General features: G+C 40.9%; 2 protein-coding genes across 3 annotated transcripts; both read right to left on the bottom strand.

Moving 5' to 3' along the window:
• Nucleotides 1-2,655: 2,655 nt before the first annotated feature.
• Nucleotides 2,656-8,204, bottom strand: LOC310953451 (excitatory amino acid transporter 3-like; the record flags this gene model as incomplete). Its single annotated transcript, XM_083922489.1, has 11 exons — nt 2,656-2,776; nt 2,882-3,016; nt 4,455-4,646; nt 4,763-4,885; nt 5,474-5,584; nt 5,931-6,112; nt 6,217-6,279; nt 6,366-6,408; nt 6,526-6,631; nt 7,691-7,783; nt 8,078-8,204. The coding sequence occupies 11 exons, from the start codon at nt 8,202-8,204 to the stop codon at nt 2,656-2,658; spliced, it is 1,296 nt and encodes a 431-aa protein (XP_083778615.1).
• Nucleotides 8,205-16,941: 8,737 nt separating this feature from the next.
• Nucleotides 16,942-25,973, bottom strand: yipf4 (Yip1 domain family, member 4). 2 transcript variants are annotated; one of them, XM_083922989.1, is made up of 6 exons: nt 23,285-23,574; nt 22,622-22,775; nt 22,169-22,340; nt 20,737-20,814; nt 20,520-20,633; nt 16,942-17,815 (listed from the first exon to the last, which is right to left on the bottom strand). In XM_083922989.1, the coding sequence occupies exons 2-6, from the start codon at nt 22,732-22,734 to the stop codon at nt 17,678-17,680; spliced, it is 615 nt and encodes a 204-aa protein (XP_083779115.1). In that variant the 5' UTR covers nt 22,735-22,775; nt 23,285-23,574; the 3' UTR covers nt 16,942-17,677. The 2 variants fall into 2 exon arrangements, with proteins under 2 accessions (XP_083779115.1, XP_083779114.1); XM_083922988.1 differs by lacking the exon at nt 23,285-23,574 and adding an exon at nt 25,759-25,973 and having other exon boundaries at nt 16,943-17,815.
• Nucleotides 25,974-27,902: the final 1,929 nt, after the last annotated feature.

Raw genomic sequence — 27,902 nt, forward strand, 5'->3', positions numbered from 1 at the left:
TACGTTTACCTGTCTTACCTGTCTACTTTATTTGCTCTTTGACCTGAAACCTGAACAAGAGCCACAGTCCATACATGAGTATGCACAAAAAATGGGCTTCTCGCATGCAGGAGTCATACAAGTTTGCCTCAGAAAACAGTGTAATCATTGAACATTGTCAATACGTATTTTACATCAAGGTGTAATACACACTAACGTCAGTACTGTTGCTGCTGTGGATCCACTAGGGAGACTATAGCTAAAGCTTGGCTCATGCGCAGCTCAGAAATAAACAAACTCTGGCATGAGAAAGATGCTAACTTTGGTCCTCTCTATCGATCCACAGAGCTACAGCGTTTAAATCTTATGGTTATGCAGTGCTCCCTAGCCTCCTTTGCTGCTGGTCCAGATTTCCCAAAGGTCTGTTGCCGGTAACATTAGCAACTGTTAGCGTCTGTCCCGGATTTCTACGTTAGTATTTCATACACGGAAAAATTTGTCTCGATGGCTTATTTGATGAGTAAGCTTAAGTTTAATATTCAGAAAAGTGAGTTATTTTTTGTCAACAACTTGGCAAGATCACTCCCACAATCCATATCCCCCTTTAAAACAGCTGACAAGGGGTTCAAGTATTTGGGGGTGTTTATCACCAGCTCCTTCAGGGACCTTTTTCAAAAGAACTTCCAGCTGCTATTAGATAAATGCAAGTCAGACTTGTCTAGGTGGGCAGGCCTCCCCCGGTCCCTTGCAGGCCGGGTTAATCTTATTAAGATGGTAATGGTTTCTGTACCTTTTTCAACACCTCCCAATTTGTCTTAATAAATCGTTTTTCACTAATCTAGACCAACAACTTATCGCCTTTATTTGGCAGAATATACCAGCCGATATCAAAAAATACATTCTTCAACTCCCTAAACCGGAAGGGGGACTAGCAATCCCTAAAAAAAATCCCTACAAATACAGCCTGCCTTATAGCCACTTTTTTGGTACCTTCAAATGAGACATTTTATTCAAACATTTTATCCAACAAAAACTCACTGATATCTGTCATTTATAATAAGATTGCTCTTCTGAGCCCAGCCCCCACTGAATCACCTAAAAATGCATGGGAAAAGGATTTGGGGGTAGACATTACTGATGTCCAGTGGAGGGACATTTTGAAACTGGTTCACTCATCCTTGATTTGTGCCAGGCACGGCCTATTAGAGGGAAAGGTGCTTCATAGAGCCCATTTCACCAACGCTAAATTGGCTAAGATATACCCCAGTCACAGTGATGCTTGTAACAGCAGTCCCCAGCCGACCACACACACACATGTTCTGGACATGCCCGAAGCTTGCTGAATTTTGGTCTGATATATTTCAAACCTTCAAACAGGCTCTTAACACAAATTTGGAACCAAATCCCTGACTGCTGTTTTTGGGCTACCTCCGTCTAAAAATCTGCTCATTACTATTCAACGTGTCGTGGCCTTTACCACCCTGCTCGCCAGATGTTACGTAACATTCTCCTTAAATGACAACATATTTCTCCACCGACTCATAATAGTTGGATACGTGAAATTTTACAATGTCTATGGTTAGAGAAGTTAAGGTTTTCACAGAGGGGATCTTTGACAGCATCCCACCAAACTTGTCTTACTGTTACTGCTGATGATACTGAGGACACTTCCTAGTGCATGGAGGTAGAGAGATAAAGTAGCTTAAGAATAGAATTACTGCATTGTGGTTGACCAAACAGTGGAGTTTATATTCAAACTGTTCAGACTTAAATGATTTGTTAAGTGGAGACTTCATCCCGGCAGCACAGAAGATCTCTACAGTCACTACAGTTTGTAGGTTAGTGTCACCAGTTCAGTATCCTACTACTAATTGTCTTCCCTAGATGGAAACATTTTAATGTCAGTGAAGTTGACCTTTTGGCTATAAAATGTATCACCCACAGTTTTATCCTATTAGAAATGTGTGTGAGATGTTGTTGTAGTTCTTGAGTTCTGGACCAAAATATGTTTGTGCGGTCACATACCTTTGACCTCAAAGTGCACATTCCTGCCACATTTGTAAAAAATAATTTTGATTAAAAATAAATACAATTTCATAAGCACTACCAACAGGTTTATTTAAAGAAACATTTCTTATTTAAAGAAACAAAATCCAAGTGCAAATATGTGACAGCAGATACATGAAATAACCACAAATCAAAGAGGTAATAGTAACTTTTGGCAATTGAGAATTCATTTCCAAGTCAACCCTCTTCTGGCAAAAAAAACAAATTTGATTCAAAATAAATCAAATTAACAAATACTTTCTGGTCAATTAATCAATAAAGTCAATTAAACAAATAAAATAACAATTCGTTTATAATCATTTCCAATCATCTGATTCAGATGTGGTTTATGCTGAGCTGAGGCTACACACACTTGGTCTTCAACAGCTCTGACCTTCGCAGTGTCCAGGATATCGGAGCCTGCTGGTATGGACCTATGCCTGGAGCTCCACACTGTTAGTGTCAAGGTCTTGTATCCAAAATCTGAATGCCATATGGATGTAAATTAGAGCATTATGTTAATGACTGTAGGTAGCTGTGAGCAGGGAGCAGAAACTTCTGCTGCTGTATTCCACTCACATACTCTATAAAGTGTTACTAGAAACAATGTGCCTCGTTCATTTGTCCGTTTCACCTTCCTGTGTCCTGTCCTTGCCCGTCCAAGTCATCCAGTTCTTTTCTTGACAAATGCTCGACAAGCGCCACACCAATGCAGTCTCCCAGGACGTTGACAGCAGTGTTGCCACGATCTCTGAAAGACACAAACCACAGAGCAGCGGATATAGTTAAGCTTCTTCTCACTGTGCTGATTGCTGCCAGGTGTAGTTGTCCCCGCCAAAGCACAGGTTAAACTTACAGCAGCCATTCTATAGCCAACAAAAGGGAAGCGTCCCTCGCAGGAATCCCAACGACTGTCAAAATGAAGAGGGTGGTGACTGTTCCTGTAGCTGGGATCCCTGCTTCTCCAACGCTGGACACTGCTACTGTCACACTGCAGAGGAAACACAGAGCCAGTGATCAGCTGAGTGGACTGTTGAATACACAATAATAGGATGTATTTGTTTTATTCACCAGCTCTAAAAGGGGACATATTGAATATTTTTTCATTCTATCAAATAACACGTTATTGTATGTATCATCCTGTTTCCCCTTCATCAATGTTAGCGTGTTTAATTTCCAGTTTCCCGCTTTTGGTCGTTTGAAACTCATTATGGTTCTCATCCTCTGAAGAGGCAGATATCATGGGACTTACAACACACACGACAAGACAAAACGACGACATCATTGTGAAACAGTAACAGGGACAATAATTGTTTTATCATGATCATGTTGTTTTCATAATCATTGATTCCAAAATAAAATTGGATTAATTGTGCATCCAGGAGTCACTTTGAAAAGCACCACATAGAAAAGCAAATGAGAGACATCATCATAAACAATCTACTGTTAGTTGAAGCAGTCATCAGACAATCTGTTATCAGACACCAACGTTGCACCGTCCCAGCTACTACTACAGCTGAATTTATCAGGTTTCCTACACCTTTTCCAGGGTCAAATTCAAGCACTTTTAAGGTCCATTTTCAAGGTTTTCCAGCACCATAGGGTTGTGATAAATCACACATTTCAACGAATACATATTGAAAATTATTATTCCACCCTTTTATCCCATTAAAGGAGATGGTATAAGATAAGATATTCCTTTATTAGTCCCACAAAATATGAACAATATAAATACAGGGAAATATGAAATATAAGAATAACAGGAACAATATATACACTATTTTAAAAATATTTTAAATTTACACCAAGGCACAGATGAAAATATTAGTATTGCACCTTTGTGAAGTGAACCCAGTTGTATTATAGTGCAGTTATTGTCATTATTTATAATTCTTGTTTTTGGTGTGTGTGGTCTACTGGGAGCAGCGCTGGTTGTACAGTATTTATTATTTATCATACAATATAGTATTGTGCTATAACCAACTAAAGTTGTGTTCTGTAAGAAGAATAAGAAATTAAATACAATTTCTATTCTATAGATGTTTGTTGTGAAAGAAATGTAATTCAGATACATTTTCAAGCCTTTTCAAGCATTATGTCCAAAATCCAAGCACTTTTCAAACCTTAAAAACACAACATTAAAATTCAAGCACATGTATGAACCCTGATTTATACTGAATATGTCACAGAAGCAGGTACATGCTATTATGTTTTACCGCACGACCAAGAAAGCTGAAGCATGTCTTAGGACAGGCCCCATCCTGATCAATAACCTGCTTCTGCACACTGACACTGACGTCATCAAAACGCATTTCATTCTAATATTACTGCTTGAACTAAATTCAGTCTTCTACTGGCAAAGAACTTAACCCAAGTTCCACGAACTACAAAGAGGACAGAGCGTGAGAAAATATTTGATCATGACTTACCCAAGGGTAACCAGCTGACTCCAGTTCAGATTTATGCCGTTGAGTTGGGCAATGAAGACTACAGCCGCTGCTTCATAAAGGGCTGTTCCATCCATGTTGACATTGATCCCAATCGGCAGCATGAAGCGAGTGATTCTTTTGTCAATCATGTTGACTTCCTCACAACATCGGAAAGTCAGCGAGAATGCATAGCTTGGGGACAATGCAGCCCTTGTTAGTTCTTAAATGTCAATCTATCAATCTAAATCCTCTGTCACACTATATATTGTTGAAGGTTCATACAAAGGCAAACATTTTAATTATCTTACCTGCGTGAGATATGCATGGCCCTCATTATGGCAGGAGAAACCCCCTTAATGACTGGAAAGGGGTTCCGTCTGACAATTAGGAGATAGATGAGTGGTAGGACTACTCCTCCATGAATGATGAGCCTGGAAAAGAGCAAAAGCTACTGAGTGGATATTAGGCTTGGGCAGGATCAAATAATTGCAGTACAGGCTATTTATAGACCCAGATGCTACGATTTTCAGTGGCATCAAATATATATGGCTGAATGTGAGTTGGTACAGCAGGTGACTAAAGGTCATGAACTGCCTGCCACTCTCCTCCCAGCGAAGTCTCCCAGTGACGGGGAGGGAGGCGGACGGGCCGCAGGGTGCTCTAGCCGCTAGCTAATTCCTGTCTTATTTGTCATCTGTTCATCAGAGAGACAGTGAAATCCATTTTAAATCGTAAAGAAAATAGAAAATCAACATGTGGTGGTCAATGGTGAAAGTGTGATGGGCTGCCACAAATAAGTCGGTGATTGTAAAACACTGTATGTTACAATGACTTGCAGCTCAGCTTTGACCTTATTATATATTTTTCAAACAAATACCAATTAAAAAAAAAATAATAATAATAATTAAATACCGCCCAAGCCTAGGGGGAATACCGACCATACCAAACAAAATGACTGACAACAGAAAATAGCATTGTTGTATAATACAATGCTGCTAAAAGCGCCAAAGTGAACATACCCAGTAAAAACCACTGCCATAAACTTTCCAAGGTTAATGGCAGTCTCCCAATTGTCCCCAACCTCAACAACATAGCTTGCAGTCATAAACAAGACTCCTATTGGCAAGAACCTGGAAAGAGAAACAGAAACAGAAACAGAATATATGGGAACACATCAGTAACTTGTTAATGGAAAGAACAAGAAGAAATACTTAATTAATAATGTCTCAGGTGGAATTCAATTTATCAAAATTATAAATTCAATGAAAGCATGTTAAAGAGTAACTAAACAACTTTTTAAAGCTGAAAACCAATATGTGTATTTAGTAGTGATGTTGATGGATTCAGGTCCAAATCTTGACATTTTAGTGGAAAGTATTTGAATTATACATATTGTAGAAGCATCTCTATTATACAGTCTATGATCTTGAGTCTTTCACATAAACTAGGCAAAGCAGGCATGCTCTAAAACCTTACCCTATTATCATTTTAACCACATGTTTAATGGCCTCGTTGAGGGAGGTAAGGATTTCGGAGAAGAGTTTCCCTTTTTCTCCCATGGACCTGAGGGCCAGTCCAAAAGTGACAGAGCAGACAATGAGGCCCAAAGTATTGAGTCCATCAACATGTTCGCCCACCAGACGCACTTCTGTCCTTTTCTAAAACAAGGTGAGAAACTCAGTGAGAACAGTCTGATAGCAACTTCACATATCAACAGCTATAACTGTAAACTTTAAGAGAGATGAAGAGAAAAGTGTGTTACCGTTTCCAAGCCAGAAGTTTCATCAACTTCTTCAACTTCAAACTCCACCTTGCGAGTCTTGTACTAAAGATAAGAAAAGAATCACATCTTGAATATTACACTGTCTCCTTCATGGGCCATATATCCTATACCTGTGTAATGAAACTTACCTGTTGAAAGGTAGCTTGAACTATATTTTGTGGCACCATGTTTCTGTGAAGAATACAGAAAAAAACACACCCCTGTCATGAAATTGAACAGTAAAAATATTAGCTTGTAAATGTTGATGAATCGGAAAAATGCAAATGTAAAGAAACATTTTCCTCTCACCGTATTAGATCCAACAAGGCATCGACTGTAGAGAAGGATTCATCATCATCACCTTCACCAGCATTTAGACTGACCCCTGGCTTGACCAACTGTACCAATGTTAATCCTGCAGCACATCATCCAGGGGTGAACACAGGAAGCAAAATATGTATTCTGTTGTGTGTGTTTCATACTGACTGATTACAACACTAGGTGCCTAGTCCAGACCTTTCAGTGCACCCATTTGACCGAGTTGACTGACTTTTCGTGGCATCGTATCAGTTGAAAAAGAATCGATTGAATAAGCACCGTGGAGGGACTAATGATTAACCAATTAGCAATGGAGGACGGGTCTGATAGTGCATTCCATTTACCTCGGATGTTGGAAGTAAGAGCTGGGAATGACATCACACCCGAGTTATCAGTGTTTCAGTTACAAAGTCGGAACAAACACGGCTGAAACTACAACTGGATCATACCATAAAGCCATTGTCAAGCTGTGTTTACAGAGACGCGGTCTTCTCACTGCATTTTGTTTTTACTTCGCTCCACTCCACTATAGGGAAACTGTGCAGAACCTCAACCCGCATGGGTGACACATGAAGGTGGAAAAGCCTGTGCCACGTCACTCGTCCGACCCCCGCTGGCAAGGGAGGATGGGGACAATACAGTGGGACACACTATTGTGCACCCACTGCCCACACTTCAATGACACAAAGCTGGTTGATATGTGAAAACCTGCAGCGTTTCCTTTAAAACCACAACAAAACCAGTACTCTGGCATGGCTACGAGTCGGCAGAGTCGAGTTAAAATGACTTTAGAATTATACGCTGGTCTCTAGTGATAAGGAAAAGGAAGTAGGATAAGGAAAATCGAAACCCCTTCAAGCTGAAATCTGCATCTGAAGATGAGCAGTTTTCTAGCTAAAACTAAGGCAACCTAACAGTCCGGACGTGTTTTAGACGGTGGTGCCATCAAACTGTATTGTGTTATACTGACACTATTCCTATTATTTTGTTCACCCCAGTTCAACAGCAACACAAAACCTCATCCCAAACAATCAAGTTGAATCAGCACCTGAACATCATACATTCATGAAGGTAGGCTTTACCGCAGGACTGAATTAGACTGCATTCGCTTTAGCTAGGTGTACCCAATCAACGGAGCATACTGTATTTCTCTTACCTATAGAAACAGACAGAAGAGTGGTGGAGATAAAGTACACCATGGCACGTATGGTGATTTTTCTGGAGGTGCCACCCATCATACTAGACACTCCTGTTATACACAAGCAATACACATAACAGTAAAATATATAACAATAAAAACACAAGTTGAGGTCTTAAGACTGAAGGGTAGAGCATCAGTCAAATCATTAATCAATCACTGTTAATACATCTCAAGTCAGATTATGTGTGTTATCTTAAACCTGTGTAAGGATCATTTCTTAAAACATATATAGAATTGCTGTCAGCTATATCATTATTATGATGTTATGTGTGTAACGTATGTAACGTGTATGACCTAATGTAACAGCTGACAGTGTAAGTGAAGAATACACCTGTGGCTTACCTGTTATCACACTCGTCATAATGAGAGGAATGGTAACCAGCTGAAGCAGCCGCATGAGGATTTCTCCTGGGAAACCGATGTACTCTTTGTCCAGGTTTGACATAGGGACGTAGGTCTTCAGAGTCATGCCAAGAGCAACACCTGTGAGACAGTCACATAGAAATATTAGAACTTTGCTGAGAATAGAAAGGGAACAGGAGCAAAACAAACCACGTTTAATAACCTTAAATATAAAACAATTATACCCTATATTTTCCCAAATAATACATAAGTTATTTTTAAGCACATTCTCTGAAGACAGTGGAGATGGTTGTGAACTTCAGAAGAAACGCAGCCCCAACCTCCCCCATCACCATGTGTGACTCCCCAGTGGACACTGTGGAGCCTTCCCCTTCCTGGGTACAGTCATCAGCCAGGACCTCAAGTGGGAGCAGAACATCAGCTGCATCACCAAGAAAGCACAGCAGAGGATGTATTTCCTGCGGCAGCTGAAGAAATTCAACCTGCCTAAGGCAATGATGGTGCACTTCTGCACCTCCCTCATTGAGTCCATGCTCACCTCCTCCATCACCATCTGGTACACTGCTGCTACTGTGAAGGAAAACAGACTGCAGCGTATCATCCACTGTGCTGGAAAGGTGCTCGGCTGCACCGAGAAGATCATGGGAGGCCCCTCCCACCCCGGACATGGACTCTTTTAAAACACTCCCCTCCAGCAAGAGGCTGAGGTCTGAAAAGACCAAAACCTCACGCCACAAGAACAGCTTCTTCCTTTCTTCAACTGGCCTCTTCAACATCAAAGCCTGGGTCCACTACCACCCCACCAACCCACCCCCATAGTCATCTGTATCCATCCAACCCATTGGATTTGCACATCTGGGACTATGTATATACTGTGAAATTTTGCACAACATTTTTCACACCCCCTGCTAGTATACTTTATATACACTCTGTGCAAAACTGCACAACTTTATGTAGTTTTTAACTGTTAAATTGTACATCATTTGTAATATACACTGGAGATCAGAATTAGAGATAAATTATTAATTCTTGGTTTATTCTGAAATACTGTTATTTTTTTATTGTTCACAATTTGAATATCAGCTGTGTCTATAGCACTGCTGTAATAGCATGTTTTTTTTAAATAACCAAGGCACGTCAACAAAAATCTTTGTGTGTCAGATCCCTCCCAGTTATTGGTGTTAATCTGCACCTGGTGACAACTTCATTGTTGGACACACCCTATTTATCTGCAGCTCTCCTGGTTACTTTGAAGATGGTGAGCTGCTCTAAAGAGACTGAAACCCTGAGACAGCAGGTTGTCCAGATGAAGGCCAACGGGATGACCCTCTCAGCCATCAGAGAGAGGTTGGACATTCAGAGTCTGTGATTTCAAGAAGACTGAAACTTTACAAGGACACAGATTCCTTTAAGTCCCTCAAAAAGGCCGGTTGTCCACGTAAAACAAGTGCATCAGAGGACAGGATTATGAGAAGACTCTTAATGGGGAATCTGTTCAACACTGCAGCTGGAGTTGGTCTCCAGTTCAGTGCTGAACAGGACAAGGATCTGTCTCTGCACACAGTGTCTCACAGTTTAAGACTTTATGGAGTGAAAGCCCACTCTGCAGTGACCAAACCTCTCATCAAACCAGAAAATCCATGGTAACAAAGTAATGTGTAAGAAACCCACTCCAGTTAGGGAACTGTGGAATAGAGTGAAGAAGAATGGACCAAGATCAAACCAGAGCAGTGTGAGAAACTAGTGATTTCCTGTGGGTGCAGATGTACTGAAGTCATTCAAAGCTGTGGCCTCTACACTTCCTGTTCATTTTTGAATCCTAGAGAAGAAAACATTGTTGAAATCTTCTCTTCTGACACAGTGGTTACTGTTCTCTCATTTTACTCAGTTTTTTAATTTAAGGTTTTTGTTGAAGTGCCTTGGTTAATTACAAAAACATGTTAGTACAGCAGTGGGATAGACACAGCAGATGTTCAAATTGTCCATCCATCCATCTTCAACCACTTGTCCCTATCGGGGTCGGAGGGGGATTCAAATCGTGAACAATAAAAAATCGTGAACAATAAAAAATAACAGTATTTTAGAATATATCCTTTATCATTTGTTCTCTAATTTTGATCTCCGGTGTTTGTCATAGTATCTGTTTCATATTTTTATGGTCATTTTGCTCTTTTGAAAACTTTATAGAAACACATTCACTAACTCTTTACTTCCAGTCCATTCCCTGTATGTTCCCCTCTTTAAACCATACACACACACACACACACACACACACACACACACACACACACACACACACACACACACACACACACACACACACACACACACACACACACACGCACGCACACTATTCCTATTATACTTCTACCCTTACCAAAGAGGTTATAATACTGCCCTTACTACAAAACTGATTCAGAAGATTGAATTTCCGATTTTCTGATTACAAGTGAACGCAGCATAGCCGTTAGTGACAGACCAACCACTAACAGCAGTGTCACTAAAGTCCTGTTCAGACCAATGAGACGAGACGGTGGATCATCTCCATAGCAACGACTCTCTGTACGTCCGTTCTGACCTCCGACTTTTCAGGGTTTTTTTATAGCTTAATATAATTTGTAGCATCTAAAATATAAATGAGGACAGAGACAGTGAGATACTTGCTACAGCCCCACTTCTATAGAGATGAAACTTTTGATTTCCCTGATTCATTTGTTCTGGATTACTGCTCTCTGTCTGTTTGTCTGTCTGTCTGTCTCTCTCTCCCCCTCTCTGTCTCTCTATCTCTCTCTCTGTCTGTGTCTCCCTCTCTCTCTCTCTCTCTCTCTCTCTCTCTCTCTCTCTTTCTCTCTCTCTCTCTCTCTCTCTCTCTCTCAGTGACTTGGCTCAGACCTGATTGGCTGTTGGTCTGAATTGGGTTTAACATGGCGGATTATCCCCGTGTAGAGAGTGAATGTCTCCACAGTCACAGACATTGGAATACTTAGCAAAAAGGCAACAGGTGCTTTCATTAGAGGGTCATATGCTCTAACACCTGTGTTTTTCTCACTCTGTGATAGACTTAACTTAACAGACAATTAAATAGAGTAGATGGAAATCTTACGGAGCACATCTTTAAACAAAAGTCAAACTAAATACAGTGCCATACAAATCATATTAACAAATGATAATTAATCCTTGCATGGCTTGTATTGTATGTGTAAAGTCTCGTGTCTGCGGTGATCTTCTAGACCGAATCCAAACCCTTTTGTTTGGGACATTTGTTGTGCTCCTTCTCTTACAGTATATCGTAATGATTCCAGTTGTCCACTAGATGGCGATGTTACACATCTCTGTGTGTGAGTTAATCCCAGAATACCAGGCCGCCATGTTCAAACAGCAAGACTGATGTGACACTCATCGCCTAAGGCATGTGTGGTAGCTGACCAGCAGGGTGTCCTTGTCTTTTCTACTCAAACTCAACCTAGCTCTTGTGTCAGTAACTGATGTTAACAATGATAAATGAATCAATACAAGTTTTAAAAAAGCAGTAACTTTAGCTAACTTAAGTTACATTTTCTCGGTTAGCTAGCATAAACATTTCATTTACCCAGGGCGACAGCGAGCAGGCTGGAAATGGTTAACATATTCCTGTTCTGGAGGAAGCTGCAACAGGCCCTGAGACAATCCATCTTTAGCAGTCTGAAGGAAAGAGAAAGGCACGTTAGCTATGTTCATGTGACAGAAAGACTCCTATCTGGCCTGAAGCTACACGACTCATTTCCATTATTCAGCTGATGTTAACCATGACATTCCAACAGTGACGGTCAGTACTCACAAAGATAATTAAAGTCCAGTGGACGCTTAAAAAGGTTTTCTGTTTTGGTGAGCTGAGCCTCAGTGTCTCGCTGTAAGGTAACTGTTATCCTCACTTCAAATCACAATCCTCAGTGATAGAACTTCAAATGTCGGTTGACTTTACGAAAGTAAACTGAATATCATGGAACTCTGTTGCCAGGCAACAGTTGCTTATTTCCCTGTCAATTCAATTCGATTCAATTAAGTTTTATTTACAGTGCCAAATCATAACAAAATTTATCTCCGGACACTTTACAGCATGGGTATCAAAGTCAAGGCCCGGGGGCCGGATCTGGCCCTCGAATGAATTATCTCGGCCCCCGGGATGATATTTGATTAGTATTAGAAACCGGCCCGCACGCCACAGCCGCCTGCTTGCCCCCAATAATGGCTTAACTGAAGGTGGACGATGAGAACAGGGTGTTTGAAGCTCGGTGGGAGGCAGAGCACATGTTCACAAAGCTGTGTGTCTTTATATTGATATTAAGGAACATGTTTTATTTTTGAAGGACATTTTCTTTTTTGCTGTTTGCCTGTTGAGAAATGTTTTCACTTGAAATTACCGACAGAGCCATAAGAAAATATTGGATTATTCATTTAATTATGTAATAAAATACACTACACTGTGTTAGATCTTGGTTCAATAGGTTATATGCAATCTTTTTAATATGTTTTAGTAAACATTGAACCAGTCCGGCCCTCGGCTTGTAGCAAATTTGTTTTTTTGGCCCTCTGATGTATTTGACTTTGACATCCCTGCTTTACAGAGTAGGTATAGACCACACTCTACGACTTATTTATGATTTCCACAGACCCAACCTTCCCTTTAACAGGCAGGAATGTGGTTTGAGCCCAACATGCCTGAACCACCCCTGGACCTGGATGACGCTGACCTGGCAGTGAGTGAGGTTTTCAAACCAAAGCTGTTGGCGGGTGACAATATACAATGTCACAAACTCATGTTTTGAGCTCCCCAACCTTCATCGGTGCAGTCTCGTTACTGTCTACTTCCAGTCAGCTGTTTTAGATTGCACTGCAACAGGAAATAAACATGGACACGATACAGCCATGGGAATATTCACAATAAATACAAATCAGCCTGAGGAGAAGACTCAACACACACACACACACACACACACACACACACTGACTCCCACACACACACACACACACACACACGCAAACACACACGCATACACACACACGCAAACGCACACACACACACAAACAAACACACACACACACACACTCACACACGCACACACACTCACTCACACACACACACACAAACTCACTCCCTCACACACACACACACACACACACACTCTAACACACACACGCACACACACACACGCACACACACTCACTCACACACACATACACACACACACTCACACACACACACAAACAGACACACAAACTCACTCCCTCACACATACACACACACCCACAAACACACACACACACTCTAACACACGCACGCACACACACACACACACTCACACACGCACACACACTCACTCACACACACACGCAAACACACACACGCACTCACTCACACACACTCACACACACACACACACAAACACGCACACACACTCACAGACACACACGCACACACACACACTCTGCCGTGGCGTTATTGGTGGGCCTACCCAATATGACACTGGGCCCACCCACATCTACAGTACCATCCATATAAAATGACTGGGGAAAAATTATTATGAATGAATTATTGTCCCATTATGTCTCCATTGTACATGTTTTTAAAAGAGTTATGTGGCCTTCACATGATCAGCTGTTTGCACTGGGCTCACCGCAAGGTTTGGCACAGAGACCCAGCATTATAACAACCATTAGCTACTCAACTGCCTTTTCACAAACCTGGCGTGACTGCTTAAGGCCCCGTTTCATTCATTTCCTATGGAAGAGGCGGTTCATATCAAGTTCAAATCAGTTGAACTTGTTGCCGCTGACCTTTCAAAAGCTCAGACAATGCGAGAGAAGCTTTGAGCAAGTGACGTGCAGTCAGGGGAGGGAAAAGAAACAAAATAATAAAATAACACAAGTATTAATATTTGTCCTCTGGACACAGACCCTGTAACTCTAGTGCTAACTGCTGTAGCTCGGTTAGCAAAGGGTGACCGAACACTGTATTTCCAGATGTCAAAATGTTCCAGTGAAGTGTGATGAAGTGATAACACAGTGAGAGGGTCAAAGTCCAGAGACTTTGCCACAGACAACACCCAAAAGAAGTCACAGATATGTTAGTGTCCACAGTGCCGTGGACACAAACAGCTATGTTTACACAGATCCTGATTGACAGGTGGCTGTGCAGCCCCGCCCTAAAGCGTCCGCTGCGTTATGATCTATTTTACTCTAAATGGGATCATAAGTTACTTAATGAACGGCATTCTGTATTGAAGAAGACTTAAAACTATAGATTGAGAACATAAACAATAGAAATGAAGGTTTACAGCACATTCAGACCCAGAAACCTGTCCACTTATTTTATTATACGTCTATGGTCATAACACATAACACAACATGTCCACTATGACATTAAGACTCTGTAATGTGTAAGGATCAGATTTCAAATGTTTCCAACTCTAGCGCTCCTACCCCTCTACCACCGAGCTCCTCCGCTCCTTCCCAACGAGTGCTCGTCAGTGCACGTGCACCAAATTCCTGTGAATGCGCCTGTGTCTTCTCTCATCAATAAACAGCCTGGAGTACACGCTACATTGAGGTGTAGGCTGGCTAACTTATTCATAGATAGCAACTTCTAACTTTATTTAGCGTATGCTAGCTTGAGGCGTGTGTCTGGGATATTGTAACATAAGATTCATGAGAGTCACTCTGTGCTGAGTGAACAGGATGATACGGGCGCAAAACATACACAGGCTCTTGGTGGACGTAGAGGTGCATTTATTTTTTTTAAACCGTATGATTCATGTTGTTCTATCGGAGCAGAGTGTCGGCTTCAGTGAATATGATCAAACTTAATGTTGCAGACTGGGACTTTAAGCTGTGTTTGCGATTTGAAAGCAAGAAAAAACAGTGTTGCATCGCTTGATCAAATATTGATCATCGCTTCAATCGCTTCATCCACGCAGTACAAACCCGCCTACATACTTTCTCCAGCTATCTTCTTTCTCTCATCAACCATGACTGAGATAACCATCGCTGCAGCATTGCTGTGGATGTGCGAGATGTGTCTTAAAGCCAAACACCTGTAGTGCTAAATGGGAAGTAATACTAGTGCTAGTTGGTTCATAGTACAAATGATGGCTACAAACAAGTAACAGGCAAAAATTCACACAACTTAGCTGGAATTCTCTCATCGCGTTCATCGCGGCAGTGGAATCTGGTCTAAATGCAGCTTTACAGTGTGAGGGGCGTGGCCTTTCCAAAATCACATTTTTGGCTGTTAATTACAGCACCATCATGTGGCCAGTTGGGGTCGTATTTCTTGGGAACCATTTGTACATCATTACTGTCATTGGTCTAAGTTTCATGTTTCGAGCTCATGGCAATTTGAGCTGCGGCATAAGACGATAAATGATAACAAAGCAGCACAAACTCAGTAGGTTGGTGCTGCTTTGTTAGGCTTTGAACCCTAACTCCCTAGAACACTGACAAAATAGGATTTTAGCCCTGTCCCAAACCTCTAACACTGCACTTCACCATGAAATATGATTAGAACCCTTCTGAAATCTTAGTTATTTGTATTATAGTGTGGCTATAGTTCCAATTAAGACCTAAACAATATTTTTCTCATGCAAAATTCACTATTATGTTAGTTCAAATTCCCATTTTAGTCATGTCCCCAGGTTTTAAACCAGTGCTGTTACCCCGACATGTTCCTGGGACATTTCACAAATCACGTGATCAGTAAAAAGTAGCATCATGTCTCCTGAATGCCGTGGGAAGACCAATATTTAGTTATCTCGCTCTCTTTTTGACCTTACTGTAACTGAGACGATCAATATCAACTTTGAGTCCCGTTTCCTAAATGATTTCTTTTTTTCTTTTCATTTTTAAGCAAGGATAGCCTTGGTAAGCCACTTAGGTGCTACATGTTCTCATGCTACTAGCATTGATGCCATGTGGCTCCATTTCATGTATATGCTAATTCTATTCTCAAAGCTCAGTCCTGTATTTGGCAATAAGAAACCGACGCAAACAATACATTCAATGGCTTCAGATTGACCATTACACATTTTGAGTAGTTCAGTGTGAATGTTTTTAGATTCAGGGCTGGAATAATACCAAGCTTAAGTTTCATTTATACTTTTTCAACAGTTTCAACATCCAAATGGCACCAATTTGTCCGAAAGGAGTGATTTTAGACTGATTTAAATTTGAATCTTATTTTTTTTATAAGCATTAAGATGCAGAAATACTCAAAAACGTGTGCTTTTATTACTTGCCATTTTCACTATTGTAATTCCTTTTACTGGATTACAAACTGCTACCCCAACACTACCTTTATTGTTTACAGATATTTTTCTGGTTCATAAAGCTTTAAATTGACCTTGCGCCTCCATACATGAGAGACTTGTTGGATTTTATGATTCTGACAGATCACTCAGTAAATGGTCTTGTCAAGGCGCTTTCACACTAGTCACATTCACACAGACGGCAGTGGACATCTACCTACCATCTGATCTAACAGGGAGCAATTTGGGGTTCAGTGTCTTGCCCAAGGACACTTGACATGTGAACCGCCGATCTCTTGAATGGAGGACGACCCACTCACCCACTGCAGCTCCATTGCGTTTCTTTCAGACGTCAGATAAAAGTAGTGGTTCGAGTGCCTTTGTGAAACAACCCTAAACCGTCTGGATATTCTAATGGCAAACTTTCTGTAATTTTTAAAAAGAAAATGAAAGACCTACATTTTGAATCAGGCCTTTAATATGCATTGTAGATTTTCAGTTTTATTCTGGTGTTTAAAATGTCATTGTCTTATATTTGTTGTTAGTCTTGTATAATTTGAATTTTGCTCTGTGAAACACTTCAGGCTGGATGTTTTTATGAGATGTGCTATACAAGTTGAGTGCGCTGTCTTGAAATACCAGATGTTTAAGTGACAAATAACTATTAATTTACTGTAATTATTGATCAAATTCTTAGATTTCTTGATTAAATAGCTGAGAAACAGGACTCAGGGCACCACATTTAGTAGACAACGGTTTATATCAGTCAAACTGCCCCAGTCCACCTGCTTCTGCTGAAATCCATAAATTAAGAAAACAAATGTGTGAAAAATGAAAAGCATGAATGGATATTTCTCATAGTACATAAGAGTGCATAACAATGAAGAACATTACAATGAATGATCTCCTCCTTCTTTGTGGTGCTGTCTCTTCTTTCAGATTCTTCCTTCAGCATGAACATATACACCACGAATATTTGGCACCACATTCTTCAGTGGGATAGAGTAAAAGCTAAATCATCCACTTAATATACAACCCTATAAATATTACCCGCTGTTTAACCACAAGTCTGCATCCTGAAGTTTAAGCTGTAAAAGCATATGCATTTTATTGACCAAAGACATAAAGGACAAAACTATATACATTGATATATGTTCCCCGCGTCCCCACCATCTAGAATTTTATAGCGTTAAAAAAGAAATAAACACCTTTTTAAAAAATCCTGGTTCCGTAGTTTGACTTCCCCCCCCCACTCCGGGGTCAATGTCCATGAAAAGGTCCACAGCTTCAGCTCGTCCGGTCACACACCAGTATATAATGAGAGGAAGTAGATATACAAAAGGAAAATGGGATATATGAGAAGGGGCTTCTTGGTTTTGAATTCATCTCCGACGAGCAATGAAGCAGCACTGTAAGCGGCCCAGAACACTCCGAACAGCTGAAAGATAAGAACAGACAGCAAAGGATCCTTTCATTCATCCGTCACGACTGTTGAACCTCAAACAAAGGCACCACATTTAGTAGACAACGGTTTATATCAGTCAAAGTGCCCCAGTCCACCTGCTTCTGCTGAAATCCATAAGTTAAGGAAATAGACGCGTGAAAAATGAAAAGCATGAATGGATATTTCTCATAGTACATAAGAGTGCATAACAATAAAGAACATAACAATGAATGATCTCCTTCTTTGTGGTGCTGTCTGAGATTCCTTCTGATTTGTCATTATGGTGACCTACTGAGTGTAGACGATGAGGCGGAACAAAGCAAAAAGTGAAGTAGTCAGAATTCTTTCTGAATGCACTGTATGTTCTAACTGACCAACATATTCATGACAGTTGTGGTGTTTTGATGCAGAGCCATTCATTGCATTCCTGGAACTCCTCTCTCCTGTGTAGACAGTTTAAGTATGAACCATAGAATGTATATATAGATGGACACACGACAGCTCCGCAGGTGAAGTCAGAACATCTGGGTGGCCCTTGGTGGCTGGCTGCAGTATAGGTCTGAATAAAGTGGCGTGGGGTAGAAAAGTTGACCTTCCCCCCACCCATCCATAATCAAACAATCTTTTCAATTTATTCAGCAAAACCGTCAGACATTATCTGTGTCGGATTTCTGAAATGTGAGGATTTGCTTTTCACATTTATATGTTATTATTGGAAATGTTTATTTTGGTATTAGAATGACAAAATAAGTTCTTTGTGGATGTCACCTTGGGCTCTGAATGATTAGAGGATTTTTCAGTGTTAGCTGACATTTCCTCTCCAAATTATCAACTGAAAAAAGATAATCACACATTAAAAGACAATGCAAAAATCAGATATTTTCTGTTCGTATGGTTTTCTCTGCCTTCTAACTGAGATTCCACAGGCTCATTGTTGCTTCTTTCCTGACACTCATGCGCTACACTTCTCTGTGCTTCTCTGGAGGGTGGCTGAAACTGGCCTGTGTGGCACTGCAACAGTAAGGGGCAGCAGTCAAAGACGAGCGGCTGATATGTGGATCTCGGGGAGGAGCGTGTCTGCAGACCCGACCCGCACATTCAGGCCCCTTGGTTTTTTGCTACAGCGCCCCCTGGTTTGTGTTATGCTAATGTTACCTACTCAGAATATGGAGGTGGTGTCTGCAGACCCCCCAAAAAAGGCATTGAACGTTAATCACATTGTTCATTTCATGTCGTAAATGTTTTTGTTGAAAATGTATCTGACAGCGTAACGAAAGTTTGACTTTTAATACGTTTACAATAAGCCTTATGAACGTCAAAAGCAACATTATATTTAGCCTTACCAAGGTTAGCATTTTTCTGCTAGAAGCTCATTTAGTTTTTAATGAGACTGATGCTTTTGACACCGTGTGCGTTAAATTAAACAGAAATAAAACAAAGTAGCCTACGTGTAGGTCAACGTTGGCACTCTGTGTGACATTAAACTAAATTGTGTGTGTGTGTGTGTGTGTGTGTGTGTGTGTGTGTGTGTGTGTGTGTGTGTGTGTGTGTGTGTGTGTGTGTGTGTGTGTGTGTGTGTGTGTGTGTGTGTGTGTGTGTGTGTGTGTGTGTGTGTGTGTGTGTGTGTGTGTGTGTGTGTTTGTGTGTGTGTGTGTGTGGCAGCCTAGTGTGTTTAGGTTTTGCTTCCAGAGGTGAGCAGAACCTTGTGTGTGCTACAGAATTTTAAAAGCAGGAATGAATGGCAGATATGTGAAGTTTATAGTTTGTAATTTCTTAAATTCTGCTTAGGTCATCATACATGGCATCTCGACAGTGAGTGCCATTTCATGGGAGGAGGCAGAGCAGGTCTCCCTGGCAGGGCCTGTTGTCCATTAAAGGTACTTTCTGAGTACATCGATATCGATCGTTACTTCTATTCCATTGTTTATCATTGTGTCTGTTTCCAGTGAAGTGGAAAGGCAGATGAGGAAGGAAGGAGCACTGCCATAATATAAAGGCTGTTTGTGAAAGCCCCGAAAACCTTTGAAACCATTCCATTCATTTCATTGTTGGCTTTTTTAGGACTGTTTTATTAGTGTAACCCCATGCAATAGAACATTTAAAAGTATGCCATTTCATTGGAGGTTAATTATTTTATTTGGTCCAAAAAAATTCAAAAAAAGTTTAAAAGTTGTCTGAGCTTACCAAATAATTAGATCTTGGTGTTTTATTTGGATTTTATTTATTTAGTACAAAATATTTGTAAAAAGTTTTAAAGTGTTCTAAGCTTCACAATCCATTAGACAGTGGTGTTTTACTTGGATTATATTTATTTAGTCCAAAATATTTTTAAAAAGTTTAAAAGTGTTCCAAGTGTTTTATTTGGACTTTGCTCTGTCAACCAGACCATAAGGGCTCTGGTCCATAAGTGCAGGCGTCTGAGTGTTCAGGTCTCCAGGTCTGCAGCGACATACTCAGGTGTGAAGGTGTTAAATTGGTGCTTTTAATGTCCGTCACTATGCTGCAGGTGTGTAGGATTCTTAGGATTAAGGTGTTTTCCATGTTGGCTACAATGCCTTTACAAGCTAATCCCTCTACAGAGCTGAGAGTAGGATTGAATTCCTCTTTCTAGCAACTGTTACAATATACTATCTATCCATTCATTTGTTTTTACACAACATTAATAATGAAACAGTTTTAATGTGTAGCTTTGACTCACTTCGATTAGTGTAGAAACCACCTCAAACCCCCCGATCACTAAGAGCAGAGGTGCTATAACGATGAGAGGCAGGAGGGAATATCCGATCACTCCAAGAACCTGGCCGAAGGAAACCTGCGTAAAAAACAACAGCGAGACATCATGAGAACAAGTTGGAGTCGTGTGTGACTGTGCTTGGACTGGCTGCAGAGGGTAACTTGGTGTCAGCTGAGCTTACCTCACCACCAAGGACACGAGCCAGCAGAAAGATTGTTAGTGATCCAAATATCCAGATGGTGATGATCCAAGACACAACCTGCAAAATAAAGGCAGAGTATCAAACATCTCTACTGAAGAAAAACTTCTCCAAGAGAATTGGGATGTCTTTAAATGGACGCTGCTGGTTTCTCCTCATGCATAAACAGGAGAGCATTCATTCATTGGTTTCTGCTGAAATTTCTTCTGTGAGTGCGGCAAAGGCCCGAGACACTTGGGTCTCTTTCACACCTATAGTTAGGTGAGCCATTCAGGGTTGAAGTTGTAATTGTAGCATTTTTCATTTAGTTTAATTTCACACTGCACTTTTTTTCAAGCACACCAAACACTGTAACGCAACAAAGTCGATATGGCCAAGTAGTTATGGTAACCAAGTCTTGTTAGCTAAAAGGTGAAATAATGGCCACACTTATTATCATCATTATTATTAGTGGTGGGACAAGATTAAAAAAAAGTATTCTAATTAACTAGAGGCTTAGTAATTAATTAATCACAATTAATCGCATCTCAATATTTGATACAAGTAGCAACATTTTTCAATTTAAATAGATTTTGATATATGACTTAATATATTCTAAAAAAAAAAAAACAGTGCTTAGTACGGTATATTCAGGAAAAGTGAAAACCTAACATTGAAAAAATATTTAGAATAATATCCTTAGCATAAAATAAACAGTTAAACATAGAGTTTAACAAAAATGATCCATCAACTAATGACAGTCCCTCAGGAGCATTGTCTGTGCTAACATTAGCTGCAGCATGTTCATCGCTGTCTGTGCTAACGTTAGCTGCAGCATGTTCAGCGTTGTCTGTGCTAACGTTAGCTGCAGCATGTTCATGGTTGTCTGTGCTAACGTTAGCTGCAGCATGTTCAGCATTGTCTGTGCTAACGTTAGCTGCAGCATGTTCAAATTGGTCTGTGCTAACGTTAGCTGCAGCATGTTCAGCATTGTCTGTGCTAACGTTAGCTGCAGCATGTTCAGTGTTGTCTGTGCTAACGTTAGCTGCAGCATGTTCAGCGTTGTCTGTGCTAACATTAGCTGCAGCATGTTCAGCCGTGCTCTCGTCCATGTTTCCACTCGGTCGTTTCTTAGAACTCAAGTGTCGCCCACTGAACCAGCAACAACTCATAATCTGCTTCTCATCCGTTTCATTTCTCACGTGTTGCGTCCTGTGCGTCAGAATTACGAGTCGAGCAACGTTCCCCAATGAGTGCAAAAATTAATTGCGATTAATTGCGTTATTTTTTTGTCGCATTATTTTTTCTGTATTTAATTAATCAATCGTAATAAAGGCGTTAAAGTGCCAGCCCTAATTATTACTATTAATAAATGTAGCGGCACTAGGTGGTGCCTCTGTTGTTTAGTGTGTAGTGTTCATCGTGTCCTGCTCACCCTGAACTGTCCATATATGGAGATCATAGAGAAGAGCAGCACCACGGCTAGAGGGCCCCAGAAGTCTGGGTTATCTCGGACCACCTGCCGGTTATAACCCAGTGATGGCATTGGCATAAGCACACACCGAATCTTGTAATAGATGTCCTTCAGGTCAATGTCCAGCTCCTCCCTTCTCACACAGACAAGACGACATTAGAATGTCAGAAGCTTTGCACTGAGACCTGCTAGAGAAGACAAATCTGTTTACAAAAAAAACAAACAGAAAACAGCAACAAGAAGGACAGTGTTTATTGACATCTGATGTGTGCCAGTTATCTGAATCTGCCTCTGCCTGTTTGGTTTGTGTGCTCCGAAAATCAATATCACAATTAATCGTAGCATGAACCTCAGTGACGATTACTGAGCAACATCTTATTAAATACACGTGTGCACGACATGACATGTACTCACAGAAGAGGTTTGCTGTCTTCACTGTCTTCCTCCTCCACCTCCAGCAGCCAGCCGTAGCCTCTCTGCCTCAGGAAGGTGGTGGCATATGGGTCTTTACCGCTATCACTGCCCATGGTTAGCTTAATATCCGGAGCACTGATGGTGCCGCTGAGCTCTGTGGAAAAACATGTTTGTTTGCAGGGTTTAGTGTTTGATCAGGCAGGAAACACCGTTACAGTACCAGGATGTATGATCAAGGACCACAGACATTGCACTGCATATAGTACATACTGCATTTGCATAAAATATTTACCTGTTTTCAGTCAAAAGATAACAAACTTATATGGGCATTTCACCAATTTAGACAGGAAGATCCATTTTTGAAATCAATTTCTCAAAAGCCCCCACATTAACAATTCGCCCACAATACATTCCTCTTTGACAAAAAATAACCACCTTTTCACCTTTATTTATTGGCAAAGGCTATGTTCATCCTTGTATGCTGTTTGTACCCAGGTGTCGGTACCAACAATGCTATTTTCATTTTTTTTACCTGACCCTAACCATGTAATTTGTTGTCTAAATCTAACCAAACTAGGAAAATAATAAGTCAACAAAATTCCCAGGCTGGATTCAAAACATTGTTTCCTTATAAAAATGTTATTAAATCTGCGTTCTCATTACTTTAATGATCAGTCCCACTGTGGAGAACAGGCGCTCTTCTGGCTCAGAGGAGGCAAGGATCAGCAGCTGCGGCCACAGACAACGCTCACTTTTTTGTCCTGGTTTCCTGTTGGACTTCCACCACTGCAGTGGGTTTCTCTGAGGACCAATACATAGTCCACTGAAATAAGCTTCTAGCTCCTCGACGTCCATATTTTCAAACTAGCGTCTCAGGTCAAGCGCAGAAGCAAGAGGTGCTGCACACACACGCACGCACACACAGAGTACTGCAGCGGGGTGACAGCCTGTCTGTCAACAAACACTTTTACAGCGCCTCAAATCATTAAGGTGCAGTGTTTTCTTTCATGTATCTTGTACATAAGTTGACGTTGTGAATCATATGGGCTACCTTAAATCAAACTACAACTATTCTGTATTTCTCTGGAGGAAGAACGCTCCGTTGTGTCACCTATCAGCTGATCACCGGCGATCCAAACCCATTCAGAGTGAATCGTCACCTGCAGAGTCTCCTAAATCCCTCTGGGGCCTTTGTTAAAAATAAATGGAAACACAGCGAGTGAACGGCCATTTGAAAGGGGGGTGGCCTGAAACTTTCCTGGAGGCCACTCTATAGGAAATGGAAATACGCCTAATAACTGGGAGGGATCTGAAAGGGTTTTACTCCGCTTTCTTCACAAAATAAAGGTTTTTGATGGAGTGCCTTGGTTATTTAAAAAAAAGACATGCTAGTACAGCACTGGTATAGCCAGCTGAAATTCTATCAAATGCTGAACTATAAAGAATAACAGTATTTCAGAAAAAATCAAGTTTTTGTTGTTATGTTAAGTAGCTATAAAGCTCAGCAGCTTTTACAAAAATATATTTTATGATGACTTTTTAAGTGTTTTAATTAATAGGAAAAAATTATGTCATCTGATAATTTATTCCATTACTTTGGTGTCGTTTCAGAATCTGGATCTAGATATTTTAGGCTGGTATCATACCATAGTCATGATTTTGGTATTGTAACAAATCTACTCTCCACTCAGATTTGTCCTGCTGGACCAATGGATTGAACCAGCCACCACTGCTTGTAGGCATCCTTGAACATTAGAGTAGAAAAACACTTACCTAAACTAGAGCTGAAACCATCAATCAACAGAAAATCATCAACTATGTGGATAATGTGAGTATTTACTGCCTTGTAATGTAAACTGAATATCTTCGCAATTTAAAGGCATCATATTAGACTCTAGGAAATTACAGTTGGCAGTTTTTTGATTTTCTCTAGTTTATAGACTGAACAAGTGATTAGCTAACAGAGTAAATAAACAACTTTATTAATAATTAAAGTAAACGTTAGTTGAAGCTCTACTCTAAAGCAGACACAGGTAGGACTTAATTTCATTGGGAGGTCATTCGGGCAAGCTTTCATCTTCTGGCACCTCTTAAATCCATCTGTAGGAGTGTATCATCTCATCTCATCACTCATCGACCTCTTATCCGGGGTCGGGTCGCGGGGGCAGCAGCTCCAGCAGGGGACCCCAAACTTCCCTTTCCCGGGCCACATTAACCAGCTCTAACTGGGGGATCCTGAGGCGTTCCCAGGCCAGTGTGGAGATCTAATCTCTCTACCTGGTCCAGGGTCTTCCCCGAGGCCTCCTCCCAGCTGGACGTGCCTGGAACACCTCCCTAGGGAGGTGCCCAGGGGGCATCCTTACTAGATGATCCTGAACCCCCTCAACTGTATGAGCGTAATCAACATTATTCACACAGTAAATAATGAATATGTCCAATATACAATTCATTCTTTATCATATTCAACCACATTCTGCACATTACACTGCTGCGTTTATTTACATGAACTTGACTTGCATTGATGTGTATTAGCCTTACAGTACAGTATGTTCCTATCATAGTACAGCGTATGCTCAGTAAATGTTACAGTCCAATTTAGTCTCTGTTCTCTATTTACAGTATGCTGGTTTATGTTCTCTTTCGTCTGTTTTAGCAGTAGTACATCAATTGCACTCGTTCCTCCATGAGTTGGTAGAAAGGTTGTGAGTGACAAGTGTAAACATTCACTATTGTGCTTCGTCATAGGGCTAAATGATTTAAAACGCACCGTTAACGTCAGCTCTTTAATGTCTCATTCTAATGGCCACTTAGCCCGGACAATAAGCAATATCAAATCGTTCCTGTTTGTTAGCTACGCTCGTGAACGACACGTATCAGTCACAGACTCTGTTAGTACTGAAACGAGTTAGCAAAGCTAAACGATAGCTTGCACATTTAAATAGGTAGAGTAACAGCTATGCCCTAGTCATAGCACGGTGACGGCCCACACCTAGTGTTTATTTCTGGACTAAATACATGTGTACTTGGGTGACTGGCGCTACTCTCAGGCAACGAAAACAAGTACCGTAAAGTGGTAGGGGTTAGCTCTTTTAAGGCCTGCTAGCCGTGGAGCTCTGCTGGCATTAGCATTAGCTTACCTTCAGCCTCTGTGGAAGAGACGAACGTGAAATCTCCGTTGGTGGGAGAGAACTGCATGGTGAGCTTTAAATAACTGCCACACGCCTCAGGGACACAGATATGACATTTAAATAAGCGGTGAGTGAAATGTGCCGAGGAGCGTTAATAACGCTGTCATTGATCCCAGCTCATCGGTGAAGTTACACTATCGCATTTTGTTTTCCTTCACTCACTTCTGCGGTGGGAAGCAGGAAGTGCAGAGGAAGCTGGGAAATGACACGTCTTATGATGCATTCAGGTCCTGACATAAAGTTGGGATAAAGGAACTTGAAAATGCAACAATTTTGGCATGAATGAGGTTATTCATTTATTATTTTTCCCGATCTTCTAAATGGGGAGAGGATTAGACATTTTTCAAACTCAACATTCCAGAGTACTCAAAAGCATATCCGCCAGTTTGCTGACTCTCATTAAAGTGTCACTATTATCTAGGTAGGATTCCTAGATTGTGGCTGAGTGGAAAGGTTCTCGAGGAACGTTCATGTAATAATGCTCCCATCAGAGGTGTAATGACTTCCACTCAAAGTCGTTGGAAAGCAGCGTTTCCTAACATAAGCAGGAATATTTGGAATTAATTCAATAGATTTTGTGTCACCAATAAGGTTAAAGAAAATCCTATTAAAAATGTACACATAGGTATAGTACCCATGCAATGGCTTTATTCATAAATGTAGACCTGATGTTTCCCCTGTATGTTCCTTCTGTAAAGAGGAGGATGAGTCATTGTCTCTCTAACAGAATATATGGTCTTGTTTTTGTATGTAGAGTCTGACATCAAGGAAGTTGATAACGTGATAAAATTGCTGGGTTTCTGAAGATGCACAGAAATGATCTATTATTACTTAATAATAATATTGCATATTGTCGTGTACTGATGACGTTGTTACGTCAAGTTGGTTTTGCAGGAAGACACACTTTTGCAGGAAGACACACTTTACTAGAGTAAAAGGACAGTGAAATGGCTCTCAGTGTATCTGTGATTCACTTTGATTCTACTGGCATAATACGCAGCTAGAAGTGTAACATTGGTGACGAGGATAATTAAGCTCGGGTAATAGTTAAATCTGAAGTGAGTTTAGTTTGTCAACGAGATGGAGAACATCGCCAACGTGCCAAGTTTGATTGCTACAACGATGCCTGCTACACTGGACCTGCGTTGGAGCCAGTGGCTAACAGCCTTCAACCTGTAAGCAGACGGCAAAGGATTGATCATGGCGGAAAATGTAAGTGATTCCAATAAAATTAAGAGCATTACTCTTACATCACGCTGGGACGGATCTGCAGGACATTTTTCCACCCTTGATGACACGGGAGGTCCGACTGACTATGCCAAAGCAGTGGATGCACTAAATAACTATTTTGTGCCCCAGGTGAATGCCACATTCGCGCGCCAATCTTTCTACCAGATATCACAGAACAATGGGGGAAACGGTACAGCAGTTTGCAACACGTTTGCACCAGACGGCCAAAGACTGTGCTTTTGGAGCTGACACAGCTAACCAGATAAGGGATGTGGTACTGAGTAGATACAACAGAGTATGTGCGGAGAAAGCTGACCTCTTGGGCTTGAGGAGGGCTCGGGATTGACTCTGGCAAGGGCGCTGGAGAATGCTGCGCGGTGTGAAAGAGTTGAACAGCGGATGGCAGCAATGCGTGTGAGTAACACGGACACAAAGGGCACTGAGACTGTGAACCAGATATCCAAAGAAAAATGTGCCAAGAAGAGCCGAAAACGTGAAGGGGAGGAAGAAGGGAAAGAGAAAGTGTGCTATAGATGCGGGCATGGAGACTACTTTGGAAAAGATGAGAATTGTCCAGCACGTGGGCAAACCTAAAGAAAGTGCAATGGTAAAGATCACCACGCAAAAATGTGCAAATCCAAAGGTAGCAAAGGGTCAGTAAAATATGTAGACTCAGGACAGGAAGAAAAAGGGGTTGAAGATTTTGCATTTGTAGTAAGTGACAGTGACAATACTGAAAGGTTAACATTTAATGTGGGAGGTGTAAGCCTAGTAATGTTAACTGACTCAGGGGCTACGACCAATATAATAGATGAAAATACATGGGAAGGACTAAAGAAAGAAAGAAAAAGTATAAGTCATCC

The sequence above is a fragment of the Echiichthys vipera genome, assembly GCF_963691815.1.
Source record: "Echiichthys vipera genome assembly, chromosome: 11".
NCBI classification, from domain to species: Eukaryota; Metazoa; Chordata; class Actinopteri; order Perciformes; family Trachinidae; genus Echiichthys; species Echiichthys vipera.